At 57.6% G+C, this 26,317-nt stretch overlaps 1 protein-coding gene across 1 annotated transcript; it reads left to right on the forward strand.

The window, feature by feature from the left end:
* The first annotated feature begins 3,009 nt into the window (after positions 1–3,009).
* CNTN2 (contactin 2) lies at positions 3,010–23,290 on the forward strand. The gene is given in 23 exon segments (XM_049634478.1): positions 3,010–3,165; positions 7,318–7,462; positions 7,599–7,774; positions 7,933–8,028; positions 8,427–8,636; positions 8,920–9,019; positions 10,489–10,534; positions 10,536–10,665; positions 11,073–11,209; positions 11,691–11,820; positions 13,865–14,015; positions 14,141–14,268; positions 14,615–14,790; positions 15,331–15,451; positions 15,951–16,109; positions 16,522–16,671; positions 18,996–19,066; positions 19,359–19,593; positions 19,919–20,031; positions 21,063–21,249; positions 21,581–21,693; positions 22,137–22,305; positions 22,726–23,290. Coding segments are annotated over 23 exon segments (3,138 nt in total). The 5' UTR covers positions 3,010–3,080; the 3' UTR covers positions 22,836–23,290.
* The last annotated feature ends 3,027 nt before the right edge of the window (positions 23,291–26,317 follow it).

The raw sequence follows: 26,317 nt of genomic DNA on the forward strand, positions 1-26,317 counted from the left end.
CTCCTCCCCGAGTCCGCACCCTGCCCCCTCACTGAGCTCCCAGGACTGGCAGGCAGACAAAGGGCAGGAAGCAAACAATGATCGAGCACCTTCTCTGAGCCAGACTTCAGGACGTGGTGCGGGAGCACCACCAGGCGTTTTCAAACTTTTTGGAGCTGCAGAACCCTCTGTTTAAAGGGAACTTCCAGGAGGTGAAGCAGATTCCAGAGGAGCTGCTCTGGCTAAGTGGGGGAGGGATCTGGAGCCCTATTCTCCTCTCTCCCTTCCCCCAGCCAAACCGTGGCCCCAAGGCAAGTCCAAATAGCCAGAGCCTTCCTGCAGGGCGCGCCATTGCCTCGCGGAACATTCCGAACAGCCCCGTAAAATAAGTGTTCCGTGGAGAAACCAGCCCTTCCACCAGGAGTAACTTGTCCAGGCTCACAAAGCTGTGAGGAGACAAAGCAGTATCATTGGCTCCGGCCTGTGGATTCCAAAGCCTGCGATGGCTCACAGTGCCCCAGGGGCTCCCCGTCAGGAGGACAGCTCCCTGCGTTTGTACAGTATCCAGAGCCATACTTCTAGATTCTTCCATGACTAAACACCCTGCTGACCCTAGAGACCCGAGGCTGTGTGTGTGTGTGTGTGTGTGTAAAGATACATGAGTGTGTATGTGAAGACGGGTGGGGAAGGGAGTGGGAGTGTGTGAAGTGTGTAAAAGTGTATGAGGCAGTATGTAAAAGGCAGAGTGTATGCGCACATGTGAGAGTGTGTGAGACAGAAAGGGTGTGAGCGAACACATGAGAGAGAGTGTGAGGGCGTGTGTGGGTGTGCCCCCGGGCCTGCCCTTGGGGGGGCACTGAAAACTGGAGCAACGGGGACAGGCTCTCTGGTGAGCTCGCTGTGTGAGTGTGCCTGTGCGACCTCGTGCCGCCACTGGCCGCAGGGGGATATAGCCCAGCTGTTCTCCACCAGCTGAACGGGACACACAAGTAACAGGGCGCTTTGCTAGGCACCGGGGACACCGAGATGAAGAAGCCGGTGCCTGCCCTGGGGGAGCTCACAAACTTCCAATCGGAGGCAGACACACCTCCACAGGTGGGCTCCAAGGGTCTAGTCAAGAGCAGAGCTGACATCTAACCATGTGCACGTGGGGGCATCCGAGGGGCTTCCCGGCAAGGGCAGAATTGCTGGGTTCAAGTCCGGAAGTGAAAGTGGCAAGGACAGAGAAGGGTGCATGGTCGGGGAGAGGTGACACCCGGTGGCTTCCCCACAAAGGGAAGTGGATATGAGGCCGGGGTTGGGGCCGAGGAGGGAGTGCCACGTGTTGAAACACCACTCCCTACCTCCACCCCCACTGACAGACACCCAGCTTTCAGCCCGTGGCCTCCCTGCCGACCCTCCCCCCCCAACCCCAGGGCCGGTTCCCTCTCTCTCTCTCCCCTCCCCCAGCTCCTTCAGGAGACAGCTCTAGCTGTTCAGGAGGCAGAGAAAGGATGTGGGTGGCCGGATGTTGAAGTTTAAAAGGGTTTGGGAGCCCTTTCTTTCCAAAGGAATAGAAGTGAGACAGGGAGATCCTGAACTTGGCATTGGTCTTCAGACCTTGCCCTGGTCCCCGGGAGCCCGTAGCCTGCCTTCTTCCCCCGACCTCCCCCCACCCCCATCCAGGGGACAGCATTCCAGCGGCCACCCTGCACTCTCAGTCGGGCAGCATTGCAGTCTCAGAGCTACAAGGGACCTTAGAGCACCCATTTTACAGATGAGGACACTCGGACCCAGAGATGGTGTGGGTCTTGCCACCAGGTAGTGGAAGATCCCCCCAGCCAGGCTGTCCCCTAGTCCCGGTCCCCTCCTCCTCCTCCTCCTCCTCCTCAGGATTCTAGAAAGCCACAGGGCAGAGAAGTAGAATGTGCATCTGGGTTACCCGCTCCCTGGAGCAGCTCTGACAGGGAGCCCTGGGGGCCCAGTGACCCAGTCTCCCTCTATAACCAGAAAGCAGACCCCTGAGATTCCACACTTCCCACCCAGACCTCAGAATGTCAGCCTGGAGATGGGGAGCAGACGGAAAGGCTGGTCCTGCCCACCCCTCTCAGGATGAGGCCCCATCTCCCCTGCCGATGGAGGGGGAGCTCTGACTTGCTCTGGGTGCCCCCCGCCCTGGGGAACAGTTTTAACCCTCTGGGAGCTTCAGTAACTCTTTCATCCCAGAAGGCCTGTGAGGGCCCATTAGCCCACCTAGTTGGGGAGAACTGCTGATGGGGGCCAAGGTCATGGCTTCATGGTACACACAACATAAGTGCCTCACCTGGGGACCCAGGTGAGAGGGTGGGAATGAACCAGTCGCTGCTAGAAAAACAAGGAAGGGGGTGTCTGGGGGGCTCAGCGGGCCAAGAGTCTGAGTCTGACTCTTGATTTCAGCTCAGGTCATGATCTCATGGTTCGTGGAATCAAGCCCCACATCAGGCTCTGCGCTGACAGCTTTCTCTCTCTCTCTCCCTCTCTCTCAAAATAAATTAAAAAACATTCAAAAAATAAAACAAAGAAGGCTCCAGAGGGGCTTATCGCCCCCTACCCAGGCAGCTGAGGGGGCAGGGGCTGGGGAAATTGGGCCCCAAATGCTGGAAGGTGTTCCCCACCCCCACCCCCAGGCCCCGCCCTGTTGTCTTCCGGACCCCACAACAAGAGCTCTTATGGGGTGAGGGGCAGCTGGGTTCTCGCCTCCCAATTAGCCACTGATTTCACTTCCTGAGCCAACCCCTGCCGGCTGCAGGGGAGGTGGGGGGAGGGCATACACAGGGCAGAGCCAGACTCCCAGGGGGCCAGTACTAGGCACTCAGTCTGGGAAGAGCTCCTAGCTAACAGCCAAGCCCCTTCCCCCTTCCCCCCCCCTCCCCCCTCTCCCCTCCCCCTCCCCAACCCTGGGGAGGATGAATGCAATTCCAGGCCGGGGTGAAAACAGTGCAGACCCAGGAGGCAGGAGGGGCGCTCCCCCCGACTCAGAGGCCTCCCCATCCTCTGCCTCCCCAGGTCCTTCTCAGCCTCCAGCTGGACTCTCCCCTCCCCGAGCTGAGGATCCCCTCCTCAGCTCCCCATCTCTGCCCAGAATGCTCACCATGGGGACACCCACCAGGAGGAAGTCACACCTGCTGCTGCTGCTGCTAGTCACTGTGGCCCTTGTCTCCTCTCCAGGTAAGAGGCCTCATCTGGGCTCCAAAGTCCAGCAGGGTGATCATCTCGTTATATCACTGCTATTATTGTAGCGATGACTTCAGAAATTACTGACCCTGCGTTGCCGCGGCACTTCGATTTGAGGCCCCTTCCTTTGCTTAAATGTCCCCATTTGTGGATCTTACCTTCCCCCTGAGGTTAGAAGGAATGAGTCGCGCCATAATGTAGGTGGAAGAAGCAGGATCCAGAGAGGGTAAGTGGCTTGCCTTGGGCCCACACAGCAAGATCACGGCACATCTGGATCTCCGTGATATCAGCCCGGAGCCGCTGCCTCTGAGGAGTCGTGCTGTCCAATATGGTAGCCACATGAAACTATTAGACTGGGATTAAATTAAAATTTAAAATGAGTCCTTCAGTTATACAAGCCACATATTGGATAGCACAGATTATAGAACGTTTCCATCATCACAGAAAGTTCTATTGGATGGCACTGCTGCTCTAGCATCCTCTGACTTGAGGAGATGGGGATCAGTACCACGAACCTCTAGGAGGGCTCCCCAGGGCCGAGCTGCAGCCTGGCCAACGGACCTAGTGTGGAACAGGATGTGAGGAGAAATGAGGCACAGCAGGGGGGTGGCCTTTTGCCCAAAGGGACCCAAGCAAAGGATCCCATGCCAAGGGTGCTGCAAGGCAGGGAGAGGGGAGGAGGGGGGCTGGCAGAAGAGGGCAGTGTGGGCCCAGATCCCACTCTGGAGAGTGTGCCAAGAAGGAGGTACCAGAGACCAAGCCTGTCCAAGAGCTGGAGGGAGGTCCCCCGGCCCCCTGCTGCTGCAAGGAGGGACCTGCTGAGACCACCGCTTGGCTTCTCTGTCCTGACCCCCAGCCCAGATCAATAGATGCTTCTTTTCTCCTTAAAGGCCCCCATGGGAGAAAGAGGACCCATCCCCCACCACCCTTCCGGAGTTGTAGCAGCCTCTGACTCCCCACCCCACACCCCCTGCAAGGCTGCAGCCAGCACGTTCTAGGTCCTCTGTCTCATCAGGGGAGGACGCCACTGGCACACTTTCAGACGTTCTCATTCCGTCCTAACTGCCTCCCAGTCCTGCACCCAAGTCAGTGAGGCTGCTAGGAAATAAAGCTGACCCAGAGGCTGGAGGGGGCCTCCCAGCAACCCCACTCTCAGGCCTAGCTACCTGTGCCCGGGGCCCACCAGGCCAGAGGAGCTGCTGGGGTGGGGAGTCCAGGCTGCGCAGAACAGGGGACAGCCACCCCAGAGAGAGCAGTGGAGGGGAGCCTGGGGTCCTCAGCACCGCCCTCCCTCGGGAAAGAGTGCCGGGACCTCGGCATCTGAGGCAGGCGGTGTGGGCAGCTGCGGGGCTCTCAGACCCAGAGATGCAGGAAAGCCCAAGGAGAGGGGACCTGGTCTGCCACACCCACGAGCTCCAGAGACACGAGTGGAACACCCCATCGCCTGTTCTCGGCCCTCCCAGAAAGGTGTCTCGGCTCTGGGCTCGCCTGGCTAAGCTGCTCTGGAGAAGCAGCCTTGGGTCCCTGGCACCCTGACAAGGAAAGGCAGCGAGGAAGCCCCCCTACATTCTCATCTCTCCGGCCCCTTCTACAAGCTTCCCGATGCCCATGTTCACCGGGGACGGGCGGGGCGGGGGCAGCGTTGCCAGAACAGGGAATCAGAGAAGAGAGAATCAGAGAGGATGAGGGACAGGGGCAGCAAGGAGGGGTGGCCTTGTGTGGGTGGGTGTGAGCGCAGCCTCAGAGGAAGGTGTGGGGTGAACGAGACTGTGTTTGTGGATGTTTCAGAGGGTGGCAATGTCAGCGGGTTGTTGTGTGGACCGGGTGCGACATCTGGGGGGATGACGAATGCGCGTGGAAAGCCTCACAGCAAGTGTGATGGCTCTCGACCCCAGCTGCCCTTCCCAGGGCCCGCGACGCGCTGTGATTCGGCACCTCTGGGATGGGCCAGAGCCTCTGATGGTTCCGATGGGGAAGCGGGGTCAAGAATCACAGACACTGTGGTTAAGGATGGCTGGCTGTGGGTGAGGCTGGCCAGGGTCCAGATCCATGGATCTGCTCCTTCTCGCTGTGTGATTTGGAGAAGTTATTTAACTTTCCTAAATCTCAGTTTCCACATTAGTTAAATAAGGAAGCGGCAATAGCTGTCTTGTAAAGAGGTTATGCGCAAGAAATATGGAGCGTGGGATCCGATACAGAGCAAGCACTCGATAAAGAGCACCTGCTTTTATTATTATGGGTATATGGATATATATACATAAGCACGTATATATACGTGTGTAGCCGGATGCGCATGGGAACACGTATCTGTCTACTGGAGTAGCTTAGAGAGGTACGTGTGTATATGTGATGTGTGTGTGCGTGTGAGGAAGGGTGTGCAGGTGAGAGGTGTGGAAATGTACATATGTGCATGAGGGTGTGGACATGGCTGAGTGCAGAGGACAAAGCTTTTTCGGGAAGAAAGCCCGTCTTAAAGCATCAGTGTGCCCCAGGCCCATTCAGCCACCCCCTGCCATGCCCACAGAGCTACTGGAAGCTGTTATCATATAAGGTGGTTCCCAGCAGCCTAGCTGCCCCCGTCACCCCTCCTTTCCCTCCCATCCTGGCAGCCCCAGCTGGGGCAGGGGTCCCTCCCCTCCACCACCATCATTAACTTGGGATTAAGCTGGGCTCTCCAACTGAGATGCTGCGGGCGCCATAGCTGCCTCCAAGGCCCCGGGGCGGCAGGGAGGGATAGTGATGGGTGGTGGGGAGGGGGAGGTGGAGGGGGGGGGTGCCATTTCAGGGAGCCCGGCCTCCTTCCTCATTCTGAGAGCTGCTTAACAGCTGCCCTCATTCCCCAGGGGCCAGGGCTGGGCCTCAGCTGTGGCACGGGGGTGCACCCCCCCCCCCCACCCCTGGAACAGGGCTGACAGCTGGATGCACTGGGACAGGAGGCACTAATTGGTTAATGGGGATCCCAGCCCCCACGACCCACCAAGGAGGGCCTGAAATCAGCTGGATTGTGGGGGTAGGAGCCAATTAGGGGTGGCCTGGACCCTGCCTGATACCACAAAGGCAAAGCATGGCTGGCCCCATGAGTCAGCAAAGAGAGCCCACTCCCCACCCCTGTGGGAAGGAAGACAGGTGTGAAACACTGGCCTCTGTGCCTCAGTGTCCCCTGCCCTGGTGCATAAAGAGGCATCTGCCCTGGGAAGGGGCCAGGCATGAAAACTTCATTTGCTCAGCAAATTCAGGAGGCCGGGATCTAGACCCGCGTGTGCCACACACTTGCCTTGTGGCCATGAACAAGTCATTCCCTTTCCCGGGCCTTTCTTTCTTGAATTATCACACCGCACTCGTAGAAAAATGCCCCCAAAGCAACCTGCACCCCCTCCACCACCATGAAGCCTTCCTTCTCCCCCTAAACTCCCCCTGCCCCATGGCTTGGGTCCAGCAGACATTTTCAGAGCACACACCCTGTGCCAGACTGAACCCTCCTCCAGGCCCTGGGAGGTGAGTTCGCATTCTTTCCATTTCACAGGTCATGCTGTTGAGGCTCAGAAGGGGTCTGTAACAGCTTATAAGAGGCCAAGAGCCAGATCACTGGCTGGAAGGGACATTAGGCTTCAGGGACGCACGTTCTCTCTCCGCCTCCTTAACCAGTGGTTTCCCATGCATCTCACACCCTGCAGGCCAGCGGCTCCCACCCTGAGGGCCCCTGCATCTAGAACTCCCACTGCTTTTATGGTCCTCACCACCTTGTCCCGTCTTTAGTGTCTCCGTCCCCGGACTGCAGGTCCCTTGAGGAAGAGGGGCTGTGTCTTAGTCACCTTTGCCACACAGCCCAGCCCAGTGCCAGGTACACAACAGGTGCTCAATACCTGAGTGTAGGACGGGTGATTGACTCAACTAACTTGGCCAGCCGGAACCTGCCCAACCAGCTGAAATTCAAGTTTTAATTAACTAAAATTAAGTCAAATTTAAAATTGGGTTCCTCAGCTGCACCAGCCACATTTCAAGGGCTTGACAGCAGGCGGCTGATGGCTACCGTATTGGTCAGGGCAGAAAACGGAAGCTTCCATCACTGCAGAAAGTTCTACTGCACGGCACTGCCCTACTGGGCCCCAGGCCCTCAGGCCTCTGGTGCTGTTCCCCCACCTACAGCTTGGAGTTCAGCCCGGGGATCCCCGGCCACTTTCGGGCCAGTCTTTGAAGATCAGCCCCTCGGTCTGCTGTTCCCGGAGGAATCCACTGAGGAGAAGGTGACGCTGGCGTGCCGTGCCCGGGCCAGCCCTCCAGCCACCTATAGGTGAGACCCCCACGGTGGGCGCTGGGGAAGGGGGGGGGGCGCCCTGGGCAGCCGTGACGTTGTTCCTCACACCAGCCCTGGCACCAGGCAGGGTCCAGCCACTCGGGATGGTCTCCTCCTCTGCCCCCGCTTGCAGGTGGAAGATGAATGGTACCGAGATGAAGTTGGTGCCAGGTTCCCGCCACCAGCTGGTAGGGGGCAACCTGGTCATCATGAACCCCACCAAGGCACAGGACGCCGGCGTCTACCAGTGCCTGGCCTCCAACCCAGTGGGCACCATCGTCAGCAGGGAGGCTGTGCTCCGCTTCGGCTGTGAGACCCGCGGGGGTGCCAGGATGCTCCGGGGGAGGGGAATAGGGAGCTGGGGAAAGTGTCTAGAAAGGGCAGGTGACTGCTTCCCACGGAGGCTGGACTGGGGGAGGCCCCCAGGCTTGGAGGACGGTGCCCGAGCACCGGATCTTTATCTCCAGTTCTGCAGGAGTTCTCCAAGGAGGAGAGAGACCCAGTGAAAACCCACGAAGGCTGGGGGGTGATGTTGCCCTGTAACCCACCTGCCCACTACCCAGGTGAGTCGGGACCCTGGCCCGAGGTTAGACAGAGGGCACAAGAGGGGCTTCAACCACTCAGCAGGGGAGGAAAAGGCGGTGAGTGACCCTTGGAAGCACCGATCCCTGGGTCCCCAACTCAAAATGATTTTGTGTCTGACTCAAAATGAGTCTGTCATTCGCTAGCTCTGTGCCCTGCCTCCTCCTTCAGACTGGGAGCACCCCAAGGGCAGGAGTAAAGTCAAGTCACATCTTCCTTCTGGGTCTCCCCTCAGCGCCAGCTCCGAGCACGGGGCTCTCAGGACTAGGTCTAGAGATCCCCGCCCCCCCCCGCATGCTGAGGGCCCCCCCCCCACAGCTGCCCCGTCAGCCCAGAGCCCCGCGGTTTCCTCAACCCCAGCCCCCCACGTCCTATTTAGGCCTGTCCTACCGCTGGCTCCTCAACGAGTTCCCCAACTTCATCCCGACGGACGGGCGTCACTTCGTGTCCCAGACCACGGGGAACCTGTACATTGCCCGGACCAACGCCTCAGACCTGGGCAACTACTCCTGCCTGGCCACCAGCCACATGGACTTCTCCACCAAGAGCGTCTTCAGCAAGTTTGCTCAACTCAACCTGGCTGCTGAAGGTCAGGGTCGGTGGGCACGGCGGGGAGGAGAGAGCTGAAAGGGTCAGCAGATATTGGGAAAGAGGGTTCTCCCCTGGAGGTGGCGAAGGATGGCTTGCGAAGCCTGGGGTCTGGGGCCCGGACCCCTCGGTCCCCCGGCTGCAAAGCCTCAGACCCTTGGCCAGGCCCCCAAGGGGAACCGAGGTCAAGAAGGAGTCGGCTCTGAGCTGTGCTGAGACCCTGAGCACGGGAGCCTCAAGCCCGCCTCATTTGCATCCGATCTGCAAACTCCCTCTCTCCCCAGACACCAGGCTCTTTGCACCCAGCATCAAGGCCCGGTTCCCGGCAGAGACCTACGCGCTGGTAGGACAGCAGGTCACCCTGGAGTGCTTCGCCTTTGGGAAGTGAGTGGCGGAGGAGGGAGGGAGCAGGCCAGGGCGCAGCGTGTCAGAGCCCCCTCAGGGGCACGGGTGACCCCGGGGAGAGGGCAGGCGGGCTCCTGTTCTGCTATCTTTGTAGCAGACCCTTCGCAGGGTCGAGCAGAGATCCCAGTGGGTGGTGACCACCACTCACTCAGCACTCTGTCTCTGAGTGGGGTGTCATGCACACCAGGGGCCTGACACATAGTGGGTCCTCCCAGCAATGTCTGCCAAGCTCAGGCCACTTATGCAACACCCAGGCCGGAGGCAGGTAGCACTGGGTACGAACCCCAGCCTGGCCTCCCGGGTTCAACCCCCAGCTCTGTCACTTGCTGGCTGGGAGACAATGGGTAAACCCTTAACCTCTCTGTGCCTCTGTGTCCTTATTTGTACACGGTAATAATGGTAGTACCTCTATGTGAAGTGCTTAGCACAGGGCCTGGCATTTAGCAAGTATTCTATGGATGCCAAGAGTTATCTTTTTTTTTATATATATAAATTTTTTTTTTAACGTTTATTTATTTTTGAGACAGAGAGAGACAGAGCATGAACGGGGGAGGGTCAGAGAGGGAGACACAGAATCTGAAACAGGCTCCGGGGTCCGAGCTGTCAGCACAGAGCCCAACACGGGGCTCGAACTCACGGACCGCGAGATCGTGACCTGAGCCGAAGTCGGCTGCTTAACCGACTGAGCCAACCAGGCGCCCCAAGAGTTATCTTTTTAACAATTGTGATAGAAATCCCTCTCTCCTAGAAAAAGGATTCACTGGAACGGGGCTAAGCAAATAGGAGGTATTCAAATAGATGCCTGTAGAACAATTAATGTGATTTGTACATTGGTCCCCTCTTCCCTTATACCTCCTGTGGTTACCCAGGATGCCCCCTGCTTTGTGAAAAGTTATTGGACTTCCAGAAAATTCATATTTAAAGCACATGGAAGGTTCATAACTGAACCCTTTAAGAGTCACTGATACTCAGTCGTTTTAGTATTTACAGATTGCTAATGACCACGGCTCTCTTGAAAAGCAGAGGCAAGGCCTTGTTGGGGAGAGGCGGGAGGGGACCCCCTCAAATCCCAGGCTACAGGCCACCGCTGAGGAGGGCAGTCCCAGAAGAGGCATGGTGGCCAGTGCAGGGTGGGGGTGGGGAGAGCAAGCCAGCTTCAGGGTACAGACCGCACGGAAGACCAAGTTCACGGGGGTCCCAATCGTTGCAGGGGAGAGGAGAGGAGAGAGGTGCCCTACTTCTTGCCACTTTCCCACCTGTGCTCTGGGCCAGCCTGGAAGAGGCCCCTCCCATCCCCCTTGCCTCTCTCCCTCTGTCCCCTCCCAGGCCCTTGTCCACACCCCCCACCTGCCCGGCACCTCAGGGGAGGATCTGTGTGTGAGAAGCTGCAGACATAGGGGAGCCTACTTAGCACAGCAAACCCGCTCTGGCTCTGTCTTCCCCACCAGCCCTGTCCCTCAGATCAAGTGGCGTAAAGTGGACGGCTCCTTGTCCCCCCCAGTGGGCCACAGCCGAGCCCACCCTGCAGATACCGAGCGTCGCCTTCGAGGATGAGGGCACCTATGAGTGTGAGGCGGAGAACTCCAAGGGCCGCGACACCGTCCAGGGCCGCATCATCGTGCAGGGTACAGGGCTGGGGCCCCCTGTCCCCCCCCCCCCCGACTTCACTCTTATCATCCCTGAGGAAGCAGATCCAAAAGTCAGGGAGGGGATTGGGTGGCCCCTTGCTTAAGCCTTCTTGCCCTAGGGTTGCACTGGGGGTGGGGAGAGAAGAAGCTAGGGCTTCAGGCAGGGTTGCGGGAAGCAATGGAAGGCTTTAGAATGATCCAAGTTGCTCAAACAGCCACTGGCACAGACACAAAGTGCGGGCTTTCTTCGGCCTGCTTCTCACACCCCCTAAAGCCCTTCCCGGGGTGCTGATGGCGCCCTCTGCTGTCCATCACCGGAACTGCAGCCCTGCAATTCTGGTCCCCGGTGAGAGGGAGGCTCCTCCCAGCTCACCCCCGGCCTTTCTCTCCCTTGCTCCCCACAGCTCAGCCCGAGTGGCTCAAGGTGATCTCAGACATGGAGGCTGACATCGGTTCCAACCTCCGTTGGGGCTGTGCGGCGGCCGGCAAGCCCCGGCCCACGGTGCGCTGGCTGCGGAATGGGGAGCCTCTGACCTCCCAGGTAGACGCCCTGGGACTTCCCCCACACCAACCGCCGTCCTCTGGTCACCTGGTCCCCTCGCCTTCTAGACTGCCCGCTCCCCACAACCCTGCTCCACCACTGGCAGCTTCTCTGGGACAATTAGGGCACTTTGGGTGGTCGGCTCCAGGTGCTTCTTTCCCTCCCAGATTCACATGGCCACAGGCGGGTCAACCGGATGGAGGCCTGACTAGAGGGTCCAGAGACCTGGATCCAGGCACAACCCAGTCACAAAATCACCGTGTGGTCCCAAGGAGGTCATCTCGTCCCTCTGGCTTCAGTGGGCTGACATACAGGGGGGCCTGGCGGATCTCAGTCCTAGGATTCCAGGAGGCCCCGAGACGAGACAGGGCCTGTGAGCCCCTCGGCAGGCGAGGGGCGGCCTAGCATCTCTGCTGCACCTGCCCCTCCACCCCGGTCCTTCAGTGGCCCTGATGCCCCTACTCTGCCCCCTTCTGCACAGAACCGTGTAGAGGTGCTGGCTGGGGACCTGCGCTTCTCCAAGCTGAGTCTGGAAGACTCGGGCATGTACCAGTGTGTGGCAGAGAACAAGCACGGCACCATCTACGCCAGCGCGGAGCTGGCCGTGCAAGGTACAGGGCCCGGGGAGGCAGGGGACATCAGCAAGGACACATAGGCGGGGGCTAGAGGAGTTCTGAGTTCCAGCAGTTTCCTTTGTTTTTTTTTTTTTTAAAGTTTTTTTATTTGGGGGGGGGGGGGGGGGGGGGAAGAGAGAGAGAGAATCCCAAGCAGGCCCCACGCTGTCAGCGCAGAGCCCGATGTAGGGCTTGATTCCATGAACCGTGAGATCATGACCTGAGCCAAAATCAAGAGTCAGACGCTCAACTGACTGAGCCACCCAGGTGCCCCTGAGCTGCGGCATTTCTAAACACACAAACACATGCTGGCGGCTCCCCTTAGTTTTCCAGTGGCATCTGAGTAGAAGACAGGGATTTAAGGAAGGAGATGAGACGCTAGATTGAGAGCTTCCAGAAGACAGTCTCTTACTTGTTCCAGGTCTGGCACAGTTAAGGAAAGTGTTGGCTGCAGTGAAAAAGAGGTGGCCAAAGTCATTGGAAACCGAGTCGATCTGATGTGTGTTTAAACCAGTCCCTTCAGCTGGTTTAATCTCTTTGGCAATTTAATCTCTTTGTGTCTCAGTTTCTTGATTCATAAAATGAGGGCCATAACAGTCCTGCCCTCATACTGCCGTTTAGAGGACTAAATGAGAGCGAGGTAAAGCAGAGAGGACCTGGCCATCACATAACAGGTGCCCTGGAGATGCCAGCTGGTGCTAGGGTTCTTTGTTGTGTGACTTGAGCTCGTGGGGCCTCAGTTTTCTCATCTGCAAAATGGATGTAATGATACCTACCTCATCAAGTTGGAGTGAGCTTAACTATGACTCATTCATTTGTTTGTTCATGCAACCGTATTTATTCAACACCTCCTAAGGAGTGAACATGAATAAGGTCTCTTCCTTCAAGCATTTTACAATGCAGTGGAGACAGAGGGATGATCACAAAATCGAATAATTACATAAGACGATTTTGGACAGCCATCAAAAACACAGTATAAAGAAAACCTAGGGATGCCTGAGTGGCTCAGTCGGTTAAGTATCCGATTTCAGGTCAGGTCATGATCTAACGTTTCATGCGTTCGAGCCCCACGTTAGGCTCTCTGCTGTCACCGCAGAGCCCCCCCTTGGATCCTCTGTTCCCTTCTCTCTGCCCGTCCCTTACTCTCTTTCTCCCTCCAAAATAAATAAACATTTTTAAAAAATCTAGCAGAGTGGTAGGAGTGAGGTGGGCCCATTAGATGGCATGGTCAGGTGAGACCTCTTTGGGGAAGTCACGCATTTGGGGTGTGACCTGAGCATTAACAAGGAGCCAGCCATGTGAAGATCTGAGGGATTTTTAAACAAAACATATGGCAAGTGCAAAGGTCCTGGGGCAGGAAAAATCTTGGCATCCTCAAAGGGCAGAAAATGGCCCAGGTGATTGGAGCATGATAAATGAGGGAGAGCGGCATGGGATGTGAGGGGAGAGGCAGGGTCGTATTTGTGAGCCCTCGTTGGACTTCATCCTGAGTGCATGTTTAAGTTTCTTACAAGAGGGGCGCCTGGGTGGCTCAGTCGATTAAGCGTCTGACTTCGGCTCAGGTCATGATCTCACGGTTCGTGGGTTCGAGCCCCACGTCGGGCTCTGTGCTGACAGCTCGGAGCCTGGAGCCTGCTTCGGATTCTGATTCTGTGTCTCCGTCTCTCTCTGCCCCTCTCCTGCTCGTGCTGTCTCTCTCTGTTTCTCAAAAATAAATAAATGTAGAAAAACAAAATTTAAGCTTCTTAAAAGACATGCCAGGCTGCTGGCTGGAGCAGGAGACTGTAGAAAGAAAATGTAAAAACAGGAAGACCTCCTAGGGGGGTTTTCAATAGTTTGGCAGGGGACTTGGTGGCTTGGACCGGCGTGGTGGCAGTGGGGGGTAGGGGTGACAGGAAGGGCTGGATCCTGGGTGTATTTTGGACTGGCCTTGGAGGGTAGGTAAAACGCTCAGCGTGCAGTCAGCTGACATCTTCATCAAGGGCAACGGGTACCGCTGTGATTCCCTGGGTGACTGCAGGGCACCCCCCTTTCCTTCTAGCACTGGCCCCCGACTTCAGGCTGAACCCCGTAAAGCGTCTGATCCCCGCGGCCCGCGGGGGAGAGATCGTTATCCCCTGCCAGCCCCGGGCGGCCCCGAAGGCTGTGGTGCTCTGGAGCAAAGGCACCGAGATTCTGGTCAACAGCAGCAGGTACAAACCCCACTCTACCCGCAGCAATTCCTGCCTCTCCCCGTCCACCACGAAGGCGAGTCCCCTTCCCGTGACGGCTGCAGGGTGACCCTAGGTTGGCCAGATCTGCTTTCTCCTTGCTGCAGAGTGACCGTAACTCCGGATGGCACCTTGATCATAAGAAACATCAGTCGGTCAGATGAAGGCAAATACACCTGCTTTGCTGAGAATTTCATGGGCAAAGCCAACAGCACGGGCATTCTGTCTGTGCGAGGTGAGGGGTGTGGCTTGGAGGAGGGTGGGTGGCTCAGCCACCACAGGGTCCCAGTCCCTCCTCGACACCCTGCTCTTATGTTCCCACCTTCATTTGCGTTTGGGTTTGGCTTGGAGGCTACCCCAGGATTGGACCTCATTTGGGACCACCTCCCCACCGCCATCCAGAATCTACTCCTGCCTCCCTTTCACACACTGGTGGGGCTGCTGGGAGGTCAAGATCCTGTTGGCCATGCTGCCTCTTCTCTCTCCTGGGGTTTAGGACACACCCTCTCACCCTGCCCCCCTCCCCCTGCCTGGGCCTCTTTCCTCCCCCATCCACCCCGGGGCCTTCTTTTGTTTGGCAGATGCAACCAAGATCACTTTGGCCCCCTCGAGTGCTGATGTCAACTTGGGGGACAGCCTGACCCTGCAGTGCCACGCCTCCCACGACCCCACCATGGACCTCACCTTCATCTGGACCCTGGATGACTTCCCCATCGACGTGGATAAGCCTGGGGGTCACTACCGGAGGGCCAGTGTGGTAAGGCCTGAGGCCAGACAACCCATGGCTCCTCCCTCCTTCTGGACAGAGGACCCAAGATGTCCTTGACCATGAGCACCCCCAAAGCCTTTCCCCATTCCCTCAGGAACACCATACATGGCAAGCTTACCCTTGGATTCGGAAGAAACGCCCTCCCTTAGACGGGCAGTTCCCAGCATTCCACTCGAAGGCTGTGCATTTAGGAGAGGGTTAGGGACAAACCTGAAATGCCAGGCGCCCAGCAAGACTCCCTCCCCACTACTGTTCCTGTTATCCTGAGCCCAGGGCAAGTGACATCATTAACTCGGACCATGGTTGACTGTCCTCAGTTATAAACTGTTGCTTAGTCCCGGGGTCCTAAGTGGGGAGAAGCTGACTCCACCCACCGAGCAGAGACTCTGAGATCTTAGGCGGGGGGGGGGTCCGTGGATATAATGGAGCAGGGGACTCCGAGCCCTGCCTCGTGGCTCACAGCTTGCTGCGCTAGCCAGGGCTCCTTCCCCTGACCTGCACCCCCCACTTCCTGTCCCCCACGTGCAGAAGGAGACGGTTGGGGATCTGACCATCCTGAATGCCCAGCTGCGCCACGGCGGGAAGTACACGTGCATGGCCCAGACGGTGGTGGACAGTGCGTCCAAGGAGGCCACGGTCCTGGTCCGAGGTGATGGCATTTCCCACCCCGCCCCTAGCCCGACTCCTTCAGAGGCCACCTGGGCTATTCTGACCTTCGCTCCCTAACTCCCCTCCTCTCCCCAAAAGCTGCGGGGCGAAGGGCTTCTGAGAGAAGTTCCAGCTGATCCCGTGGTCTTCAAAGGTCCTAAGTGAATTTTAAAAATCCACTTCCCAAGACTGAAGGACTTTGCTGAGGCCAGAAGTTCTCAAAGCCCAGTGCTGGGAAATCTGTACACATCTCTGTGTGAAGGCCTCTGTGAGCCCCTCCAGCCTTGAACACATTTTTCCCACCTTACACCACTCCCCCCCCCCCCCCCCCCCCCGCCCCCACCCGGGGGGGGGGGGGGGGCCTTCCTTGCTCCCATGTGTGTTTGCTGCGCCCTCTGCTGCCGCCTCTTGGTACTGCACCAGCCCAAGCCAGCCTGGAGGAGACTGGCCCAAATTTTGAGGCCGCCCAATTCTGACCCAGTGTGCTCTCTTTGGGGCAGGTCCACCGGGTCCCCCAGGAGGTGTGGTGGTGAGGAACATTGGCGACACCACCGTCCAGCTCAGCTGGAGCCGAGGCTTTGACAACCACAGCCCCATTGCCAAGTACACCCTGCAAGCTCGCACTCCACCTGCAGGGAAGTGGAAGCAGGTTCGGACCAGTAAGTGTGAGGCTCCACCTAGGTCGGTGCTGATGAGGCCTGGCTGAGCCTGGAACTTCAAAGAGGGACAATCTGAGGTCCTCTGACTGCAGGGAGCTCCCGGGCCATTGGGGGAGGTGGTCACGTGGACGGCAAGAGAGGGGAAGAGAACTGGAGAAGGGAGGCGCTCAGTCTGTGCCCTTGGAGCATTGGCAGATCATTACTGGGGCCCCCACTGATGCACCCAGCATCAACAAAGGCTCCCAGGCAGGGGAGTCTACTAGTTTTCCCATTGTTTCCAAAAGAGGTGTTGAGCTCTAAGTGTATGGCAGGCACCATCATGAATACAATGAGGTGAGTCGGTCCCCGTCCCTGCCCTTCCTGTCCGGACTAACTAACGAGTGCGGGCACACTGACTCCGGGTGCCTTGCAGATCCCGCCAACATCGAGGGCAATGCCGAGACCGCCCAGGTGCTGGGCCTCACACCCTGGATGGACTACGAGTTCCGGGTCTTAGCCAGCAACATCCTGGGCACTGGGGAACCCAGTGGGCCCTCCAGCAAAATCCGGACCAAGGAAGCAGGTCAGAGCCCGAGGTGTCCCAAAGACAGGCAACGTCAGGGCACAGACCCAAGCCCTCCTTAGAGAGCCCCAGGCGGGCGACAATCACGCGGAGTTCCAACCCTCCTCACCAGGCTTCGGACTCTAACAAAAGAAACGAGAAAGGGACATGAGGCTAGGCAGGGCAACTGCACTGCCCAACGCACTGGGCCCTGGCCCATCGCCTGGGCCTGTGAGCCCTGCAAGAACCTTCTAGTCCAAACCCCTCTTTGCATTTTACTTTTTTAAAAATGTTTATTTATTTTGAGAGACAGGGAGGAGAGGCACAGAGAGAGAGAGAGGGAAGGAGGGAGGGAGGGAGAGAATCCCAAACAGGCTCCTAGTTCAGCACCTGATGTGGGGCTCGATCTCACAACCGTAAGATCGTGACCTGAGCCCAAATCAAGAGTCGGGTGCTTAACCGACTGCACCACCCAGGCACCCCAAATCCCTCATTTTAAAAAATGAGCCAACCTGGGGCACCTGGGTGGCATCCGACTCTTGATTTCGGCTCAGGTCATGATCTCATAGTTCATGGGATTGAGCCCCACATTGGGCTCTTTGCTGACAGCACAGAGCCTGCTTGGGATTCTCTCTCTCCCTCTCCCTCTGCCCCTCCCCTGCTCCCTCTCTTTCTCTCTCTCTCAAAATAAATAAATAAACATTTTAAAAAAATAGAAGTAAAAAAATTGGGCCAACCTTACAACTGCATGTGAATCTACAGTTATCTTAAAATAAAAGGTTTAAGTATTTTTTTATGGAAAAAATCAAAGTCTGGAGAAGGAAAGTGTCACACTGGCAGAGCCCGAACTTGAACTGAGGACCATGGGGTGATGGGCAGATATCCTCCCTAGTAGTGCATGAGCCGCTGAAATCCGTTAATGAGGAAGGGGTGTGTGTGTGTGTGTGTGTGTGTGTGTGTGTGTGTAGGGAAGCAGTCAGTGTCTCTAAGTCCTTTAGACAGTTTCTTGGGGAGCAGGTGGAATGGACAATCTTCCCACAAGCTCCCTGAAAGGCAGGTGGGTGTCAGAACCCAGCTGAGCGGAGAAGGCAAGGGAGAGAACCCAGGAGAGGCACACATCCCCCACCCTCTGAGACGTTCACAGATGAAGGTCCAGAAGACCTGGGGTCCTCAGACTGGCAACGTGGAATCAGGACCTTGCCCGCCCAACCCAGGCCTCCCACCCTTGACATGCAGTAAGGGTGTCTTTTTGTGTCCCTTAAACATGGTTTCCCACGTGCCCCAGGCCGACTCTCGTCCAGTCAGTCAACATTTTGAACTGGTACCTCTCTTGAGTAAGGAATTCTAGAAGGAGCACCTTCTTTGATCGAACTTCTTAGAGAATCAAATGCAGGGTAGGGCGTGGTCTCCATTCTGGTATCCCAGTTGGTGATCAAAAGACAAGGAGGAGGCGGCAAAAGAAAGATGATGGGCTTTGAAATCAGAAGAGCTGAGTTCAAATTTGAACCGTGCCACTTATTAGCTGTGTGACCTTAGGCAAGTCACTTAATTGCTCTGAGCCTTGGTCTTTCCACTTGAAAAGGGTGCTATGCCCACCTCACAGGATCACAGGGGCCGCGTGTTGAAGCACCCCTTACAAGGCCAGGAACTGCCGTCATCAGAATCCAGGGATAAGTTTCCCACTGCTGGATTCTCTGCAGAAATGTTTGACCCTCAGCCAAGTTACCCCCTGCCAAGATTCGTGATCTAATTAAAGGGTCTTATTTTAATATCAGCCATGTTGAATACTAGAGACAATTAGGGAATTAAACCTGCCATGAAAAGCAAAATCCTAATCAGACACTTTGCAACCCCAAAGAAATATTTGTTTGCATTAACTGCAGTTCTCGGTTATTTATTCCCCTTATTTTAAAGCAAACTGGGGTTGTCTGTTATTTAGTTGAAGCCGACAGGAGAGAAGACAGATCATTGATGGAGCATCTACTATTACGGAGTGTGGACAGGCAAACGAGCTTGCCATTGTCCTGTCTGATTGTAGTCTCCTTACAGACCTTTGAGAGAAACACTATTATCCTCATCTTACGGAGCGGGGATTCAGAGGCTCAGAGAGGTTAAGTGAATTGCCCAGGGAAACACAGCTAGTAAGTGGCAGAGGTGGGATTTGATGTCGGGTCTGCCTTGACTCCAGAGCCCACATCCAGAGGGCCTGTTGGAAGACAAAATTAGAGCCAATCTGAAGGGATAGGGATGTCCCCGTCCTAGTCTGCTTCACAGGCACAGGCTCTGGGCCTCTGCCCCCTCACTGCCCATTAACAAGCCACATCTGTGTCCCTTGGCCCCGACAGCCCCCTCAGTGGCACCCTCAGGACTCAGCGGAGGGGGTGGAGCCCCCGGAGAGCTCATCGTCAACTGGACGGTAAGCTGCAGGGACAGAGGACAGAGACAGTCCTGCCCCCCACCCATCCTGACTCATGTCCAGATTGGAGCAGCGTGTAGAGAGGACCCAGACAGCGCCACCGTGCAATCCCAACTCAGAGCAGGCCACGTCCTGTGTCCCTTCCCCTCGCACCCACCGCAGGATGAAAACCGCCAAGGCACACGAGTCCCGGGGCCGCCCCTCTTGGCGAAGGCTGGGTGGGGCCGGAGGATGGGCAGGGAAACGCACCCACCGCGGCCCCTCGCCCATGCCACACGCTCTCGCCCCCCAGCCCATGTCGCGGGAGTACCAGAACGGAGACGGCTTCGGCTACCTGCTGTCCTTCCGCAGGCAGGGCAGCACCACCTGGCAGACCGCCCGGGTGCCTGGCGCCGACGCCCGGCACTTCGTCTACAGCAATGACAGCGTCCAGCCCTACACGCCCTTCGAGGTCAAGATCCGCAGCTACAACCGCCGCGGGGATGGGCCCGAGAGCCTCACCACGCTGGTGCACTCCGCTGAGGAAGGTGGGCCGCCCCATCCACAGCTGCTGGGCCGTGGGGTGGGGGGAGGGAGCGTGCTGCTCACACCCCACCTCGATTCCACACCAGGGGGGAGAAGGGCACCTGGCCTCATCCCTCGCTCCCTCGTGTCCCCCTCAGGCCTGGGAGAAGGAGGAGGGAGGCTCTGCAAAGAGAAGTGGGCCTGGAGGTCGCTGTGAGAACCCCCACGCGGCTTCATCCTGGGCCCGGGCTCTCGAAATCCCTAAGCAAGGGCAGTCCTGGTTGGCAGATTCTCTGTAGGAAACAGGGAGGCCTGGGGGATCCAAACCCATTCTGTATCGATCCCCAGAGCCCAGGGTGGCCCCTACCAAGGTCTGGGCCAAGGGGGTCTCATCCTCAGAGATGAACGTGACCTGGGAACCCGTGCAGCAAGACATGAATGGCATCCTCCTGGGGTACGAGGTGAGCACTGTCCTGGGGCCTGGGGAGGAAGGGGGGGGGCCGGGGGCCCCTCACAGCTCACTGGTCATTCCTCCTGGGGTCACTCATTCACTGACACAGTCTATGCCACCCTGGCCACGCAGCCTTAGCCAACTGAGCCCCCCTGGCTGATGTCCAGCGCGAAAGACTGGCCTGTGGACGGCCTTGAAGTTAAGTGCTTGCCTAGAGCCAGCACTGGAAGCTGTGCGAGCCCAGGGGAGGAGATGGAAGGTTCTGGAAGGGACACGGCCTGCCCCTTTCATGCCAAAGCCCGGCTAGCCTCGCATTCTCAGCCTGCAGGGAATAGCACGGCCCCCTCTCTGTGCCTGCTGGTCACCCCGTCCCTGGGAACTGTGGGCCCAGCAGTTTCTGGAATGAGCTCTGAGCCCCCAGTGACTCCACACTGGGGCACCTTGTGGGGTGGACAGAGAACAAGAGGGAGCAACAGGAAGGGAAGAAGGACAGGCAAGAAATGTCACTGCGTAAGGGAGAAGGGTCAGGCAGGGACTCCAGTGCTGCTGCCGCACAGAGCCTGATGCAGGGCTCGAACTCACAAACCTTGAGATCATGACCTGAGCTGAAGTCGGACGCTTAACCGACTGAGCCACCCAGGCGCCCCTGCACTTCATACTCTTTAGCGCAGTACCCCCCACCACCCCTGAGATTCCCTCAGATAATTAAGTGGGGTTGGGCTCCCACGGGCCATCACTAGGTGCAGTCCGTGCCCATCCCCACACATCACCTGGGCCACTCACCGCCTCATTCCTCCCACGTGTTGGGCGCTTCCCTTGGACGGGGCTTTTGCTGGGCACCAAGAAGGCAGCCGCGACTCACACTTGTCCTTGCTACCTTGGAGCTCATGATCAGAGCCCAGGTTCTGAGACCCTAGACTGAGCCACAGGGATCAGAGTCAGCAGGAGAGGAACAGAACGTAGGTGGCCAGGGCTAGGGTCACGGTAACCCTGAGGTTTTGGGCTCGACTGCTGACCCTAAGGTACCCCTGCCCCCTTCAGATCCGCTACTGGAAAGCCGGGGACAAGGAAGCAGCCGCTGACCGAGTGAGGACAGCAGGGCTGGACACCAGTGCCCGAGTCACCGGCCTGCACCCCAACACCAAGTACCATGTGACCGTGCGGGCCTACAACAGGGCAGGCACCGGGCCCGCCAGCCCTTCTGCCAATGCCACCACCATGAAGCCCCGTGAGTCTGTCTGCTGGGGTGGGGGTGGCCCTAGGACCACTCTTTCCCCGGCGATAGAGACAAATGCTCTAGCCCACAAACCCTGGGCTGGACAGAAACAAGGCAGCAAGACAAACGGAAAGAGAGAGTAGAATTCATTGACCTCTGAAGCACCTCTCCCTTCTCCAGCCTTTGGATTTTCATGTGGTTTGTTTCTTAGGCAGCTGTGATAGAAGGTTCTGGGTGTAAGTCCTGTTGGGGCCGGACACTTAGAAAAAGGCTGGCTAAGGCAAAGGGATGGCTGGTGAAGAATCATTTGGAACCTTTCCCAACTTTCTGCCTCCTCCGGCAGCTCCACAGCGGCCTCCTGGCAACATCTCTTGGACTTTCTCAAGCTCGAGTCTTAGTATCAAGTGGGACCCTGTGGTTCCTCTCCGAAATGAGTCTGCGGTCACTGGCTATAAGGTAAGGAAGGGATCAGCCAGGGAGTGAACGGTAGGGAATGGTGCATCTGTATTCCAGTGGACACAATAGCAAGAGGGCTCTGAGTCTGACATAAGCAGAGTTTGTGACGGTCAGAGCCACAAAATACACGCAGAGCTTTAGCAGAGACGTAAGAGAGGGGGCAGAAGGCGTGACTGCGGGAAGGCAGGGTTCAAGGGAGTGCTGATGCACCAGGTGAAGTCCGAGGGCCCTTCCAGCCTGGGGAGTCTGCAAAGACGGCTCAGCGGCTTGCAAGCTTTCCTCCCATCAGTGAGGAGCTTGTTCGAGAGCCAGGCCCTGGTCAATGGGAAACAGGAAAGGCGAGGACCAGGACCAGCTGGGCTCCTCCCAGTGCCCAGAGCTGGGGTAGAGAGAAGAATCAGCGGGTGTAAGTAAAGCCCCCCTGGCTAACCTCCTCCCCACAGATGCTCTACCAGAATGACTTACACCCAACTCCCACGCTTCACCTCACCAGCAAGAACTGGATAGAAATCGCCGTTCCTGAAGACATCGGCCACGCCCTAGTACAGATTCGGACCACGGGACCTGGAGGGGACGGGATCCCGGCCGAAGTCCACATCGTGAGGAATGGAGGTGCTGTCTCTCCCCCAAACCTTATCCCCCAGGAGTAACAGGGTCCGTCTAGATGCCTGATGAAGGACTCATTCCCACCCAGACCAACCCCAGCCAGAACCCCGGGGGAAAGGGGAAGGTAGGCAGGAACCAAGTGTAACGGGTTCTGGAACCGTCCTTGCCAGGCCCCCAGCCCCAACATCCCTGAAGGTCACAGAGGAGGGTGTTCCTTTCATGGGGTGCAGGGCCAGTCTGAAGACCGCAGAAGCAAAGGTCTTACAACATGCTGTAGGAATAGGCCTGAGAACACCTCCGGGCCCTGAAGTGGCCCACCCTGAGTCTCCTTAGCAAAGGTCTGGACCCTGTCCTGAGGGTGGGGTGGGGGCAGGCCGGCCCCGAGCCCACTGGACACAGCCCCACTCTTCCACCTGCTGGTTTCAGGCACAAGCATGATGGTGGAGAACTCCGCAATCCGCCCGGCCCCACGTCCCGGTGCCATCCTCTCCCCGTCCGTGGCAATGCTGGTCCTCATAGGCTACCTGGAGCTCTGATCGTGGCGCCCCTCCCTCTCTGCCACAGCCGGACACCCACCTCTGATGGACGCAGCCAGCTGGCCCTGGTCCCTTCCTGATGCCAAGGTGGCTCAACACTGTGCCTGAGAATGGCTGGTTTTCAATACCTATTTTAAACAGTGCCCTTTTCATAGGAGGTAGGATATTTCATATTCTGCCACAGGATAGAACCCGCGCAAGGATTTTTTTTTTTTTTCTTTAAGTCAAAAGACACCAGGCAGCAACTTTCATGATGATACCGAACGCTATGCCTGGTCCTCTGGGGCACCTGGATGGAAGCAACAGGCCCAGGGGAAGAAGGGGGTTTGAAATGTGTGTCTGCACGTCGGGGGAGAGGGCGCTCTGGTACCACAGACGGACTCTGTCCCCTGACAGCGGGGTGTGGGGCCCGGTGGGAACACTGGACGCAAATGCCCTGCAGTAGGACGAAACACAGACATCAACATTCCTCGGCCTAAGGATAGGGCCAAACCCGGGACAAAGAACACCCCTACTTCCTCGAGGGGCAGCACGGCTGGACCCTGACATTGCCCTTGATGACTCCCTAGGGGCCCCTGCTACCTATGCAGGTGGCAGAAAACCAGTGCCCCAAAGTCCGAGGCCAGGAGCCTGAACTTTAGGGGATGATATTCCAGAGTGTCGGGGGTAAGAGCCAAAAGGGTTTGAGGAGCGGAGACACCTGGTAGAAAGGGGCACCAGGCTTGGCCCGAAGGCACAGTCCCAATGCAGGTGACGTTGCCCTCTTAGCCAACACTGCCAACCTGACCCTATCACCCCCGGAGTGACAGAAGCCACGACGGGTGGCTGAGTGACTAAAGGGCTTATCTCGGGGAGGTCCCCCACCCCACCAAGACCCATCCTGCACGGCCCCTCGAGGGTGTGGACGGGAGACAGGAGACAAGACTTGTGTGCCCATCCACTTCCTCCAGCTCAGCCCGCAGGCCCCAGGCCGCCACTCTCCAGCACTGACTCGCTCAAGCCTGGGACGGTAAGGCCGCATCGGTTCTGGGTATTCTGGAGCCGAGAGTCTTCTGAGAAGGGCAAAGGATACATGTGGCCCTGGTTGCTCCCAGGAATACCCTGGACCACCTGGCAGGACCTGTCCCCCAGGCTGCCTCCGACTGCTCGTTTTCATTTCCTCTGAAGAAAAAGGCGCTAATAAATTTAGGGGCATCCTAGCATGGGCTCTGGGTACATTACCAGTCACAGGACATCAGAGCTGGAGGAGGCTTCTGAGCCCAACTCGCCCAAGCCCCTCACTTTACAGATGAGGAAACGGAGGGTTAGGGACTTCCCGAGGTCACGCAGCCTGTCTGACCTTCCTACCCAGGCTGTCCGTCCCGACGAAGGGGGCAGTGCTGAATGGCTACTGCCTGGTTAAGAAGGTGGTAAGAAGGGCAGTGGGCTATGAAAATCCTGCTTCAAGAGGTTCAGGTGGGGTGATCGGCATGGCTGGGTCCCGGGCCAAGGCGCGGGCCGACGCCAGGAGATAGCGATCCTTCGCTTCTCGAGTCTGGCTTCTACTGGGCCCTCCGCCCTCTGCCGCCCTTCCCCTTGCTCCAAGAAAAGGCACCAAAGCAAGGACAGGAATCTCACGAATCCAGGCAGCAGTGCTGGCACAGCCAGGAAGCCCCAGAGCCCGTGCTGTGAGAGGTGGCCCTTCACACAATAGAGCAGTGGGACAGGCATCTTGTCGGAGATAGGCCCGCCGAGGACCCCAGAGCCAGGCTTCTGTAGTTTACAGTTAGAGCTCTATTTTGTTATGGGTTTTTAACTTTTAAGTCCTGCTCTCTTTTCCTGGGCAGGCTTATGTTGATGTTTACCCGCTACAATTTTTTTAAAACGTCAGCTCGACACCACTTCTCCGGGTTACTGCTACACCCGCCACGCCACCCCCGGCCCAGGACTGCCTCCCTGGAGCCGTTGACCAAACCCCCCTCCCCTGCCCCTATCCATCTCCCCCACCCCCGTGCAAGGTGCTGCGGGCTCAGCTAAATGACCACATTCTGAACACGGAGACCCCACGCGGTCTAGCACCCTTCCTGGTCCCCTGTGGCTGTGAGTGGGCCTGTCCTCAGCTCTATCAGAACGGGGACGCCGAGGGGAAGAAACCTTCCTCCAAGGTTTAGCTGAGTCTTTCCTCACTGCCTTGGGCTGCAGCAGGGGAAACAGGAGGACAGGTGTCTAGATGCTGGGGCCAGAGGGATGAGCTGGTCTGGCCCAGGACCTCACGGGTATAGCCGGAGACTGCAGTCCCTAAACTTGCTTGAGTCCAAAGGCACTCATGACCAAGAGTCTTAGTTCTAATGAGGCCCGTTAGCAAAGGGGAGGAAAGGAGACCCTCTGGAAAACCTAGGAAACCCAGCCCAGGAAAACCTAATCAGACTTGTCGGGAAGAAGCCGAGCTGTATATTAAGACTCAGGCTCCTGCACCCGAGACCTCAGGCAGAGTACGGAGTAAGGTTTAGTAAGACAGTAGGGGACCTGAGGACGTGCAAGCTTATCAAATAGACTAGCCTCCTGTTGAGGTGGCTTATCATATGGGAGCTTGCGTGCAGGCAAGAGAGGCCCTTCCTGCCCGAGGGGCCTCTCGTTTTCATCTCTGCTCCGATGGGCTGCGTCTCACTCCTGCTGTGCTCAGTGCTCGATTTGGGATCTCTCCCCTCTCACACGCCAAGCCTTGGCCTCGGCGGCAGCGACAAGGAAGACAGCCGGCCACAAACAAGTACTTTACCCCACAGCTGAGTGGCCAGTAAGTGCCTTGAGGACTAGGGACAGAGCCCGCCTGCAGACACTGCTTCGGGGCCAAGGGAGACAGTGTCTCTCTGTCCTGCGTATATTTCGGCTCAGCCTACAGGTCCCTTTGCCCCGGGTCTTGGCTACTCGGTCCCCGTTGCTCTAACAGTCTCGACGTATACCTCACCCTCAGGGGGACAGGAGCTGTCTCCAGATGGGTCTCGCGGCCCAGCCAGGCCATCAAATGGTACAGACGGGCCACGGAACAGAAAGGCCATGAGGAGGGGCTTTTTTTTCCCTTTTGATAAAATAACAGGAAATCTGAGATTAGACACCGGGAAGAGCTTCTGCAATGAGGCCCGAAGGTGAGTGGTCAAGAGGCTTCTTCCTTTTCTAGGGACCTTGGAGGAATTCTGACAGCTGTTGGCCTGGGGTCTAGGTGAGGTGGAGTCTGGGGGTGTGAGGACATGCTGCTGGATGTCCTTCCAGGGCTGAGGTTTAGATCAGCACCGGAGGAGTCTTGCAGCCCCTTTTTGCTGCAGCCTCTTCCCGCAGGGGTAGTGACAGCCGTGTCACCAGGCGGGAAGGCTCACCTCAGGCACTCTTTCGGGGAAGAGTGGAAGACAGCACCGGGGCCATCTAGTCCCCTCGGGGCAAGAACCCAAGCTGGCTGAGGATGCTTTACTCCCTTGATCTCCTCCCTGCCCAGAGGACTCCCTTTTCTC

Source organism: Panthera uncia, chromosome F1 (genome assembly GCF_023721935.1).
Source record: "Panthera uncia isolate 11264 chromosome F1, Puncia_PCG_1.0, whole genome shotgun sequence".
NCBI classification, from domain to species: domain Eukaryota; kingdom Metazoa; phylum Chordata; class Mammalia; order Carnivora; family Felidae; genus Panthera; species Panthera uncia.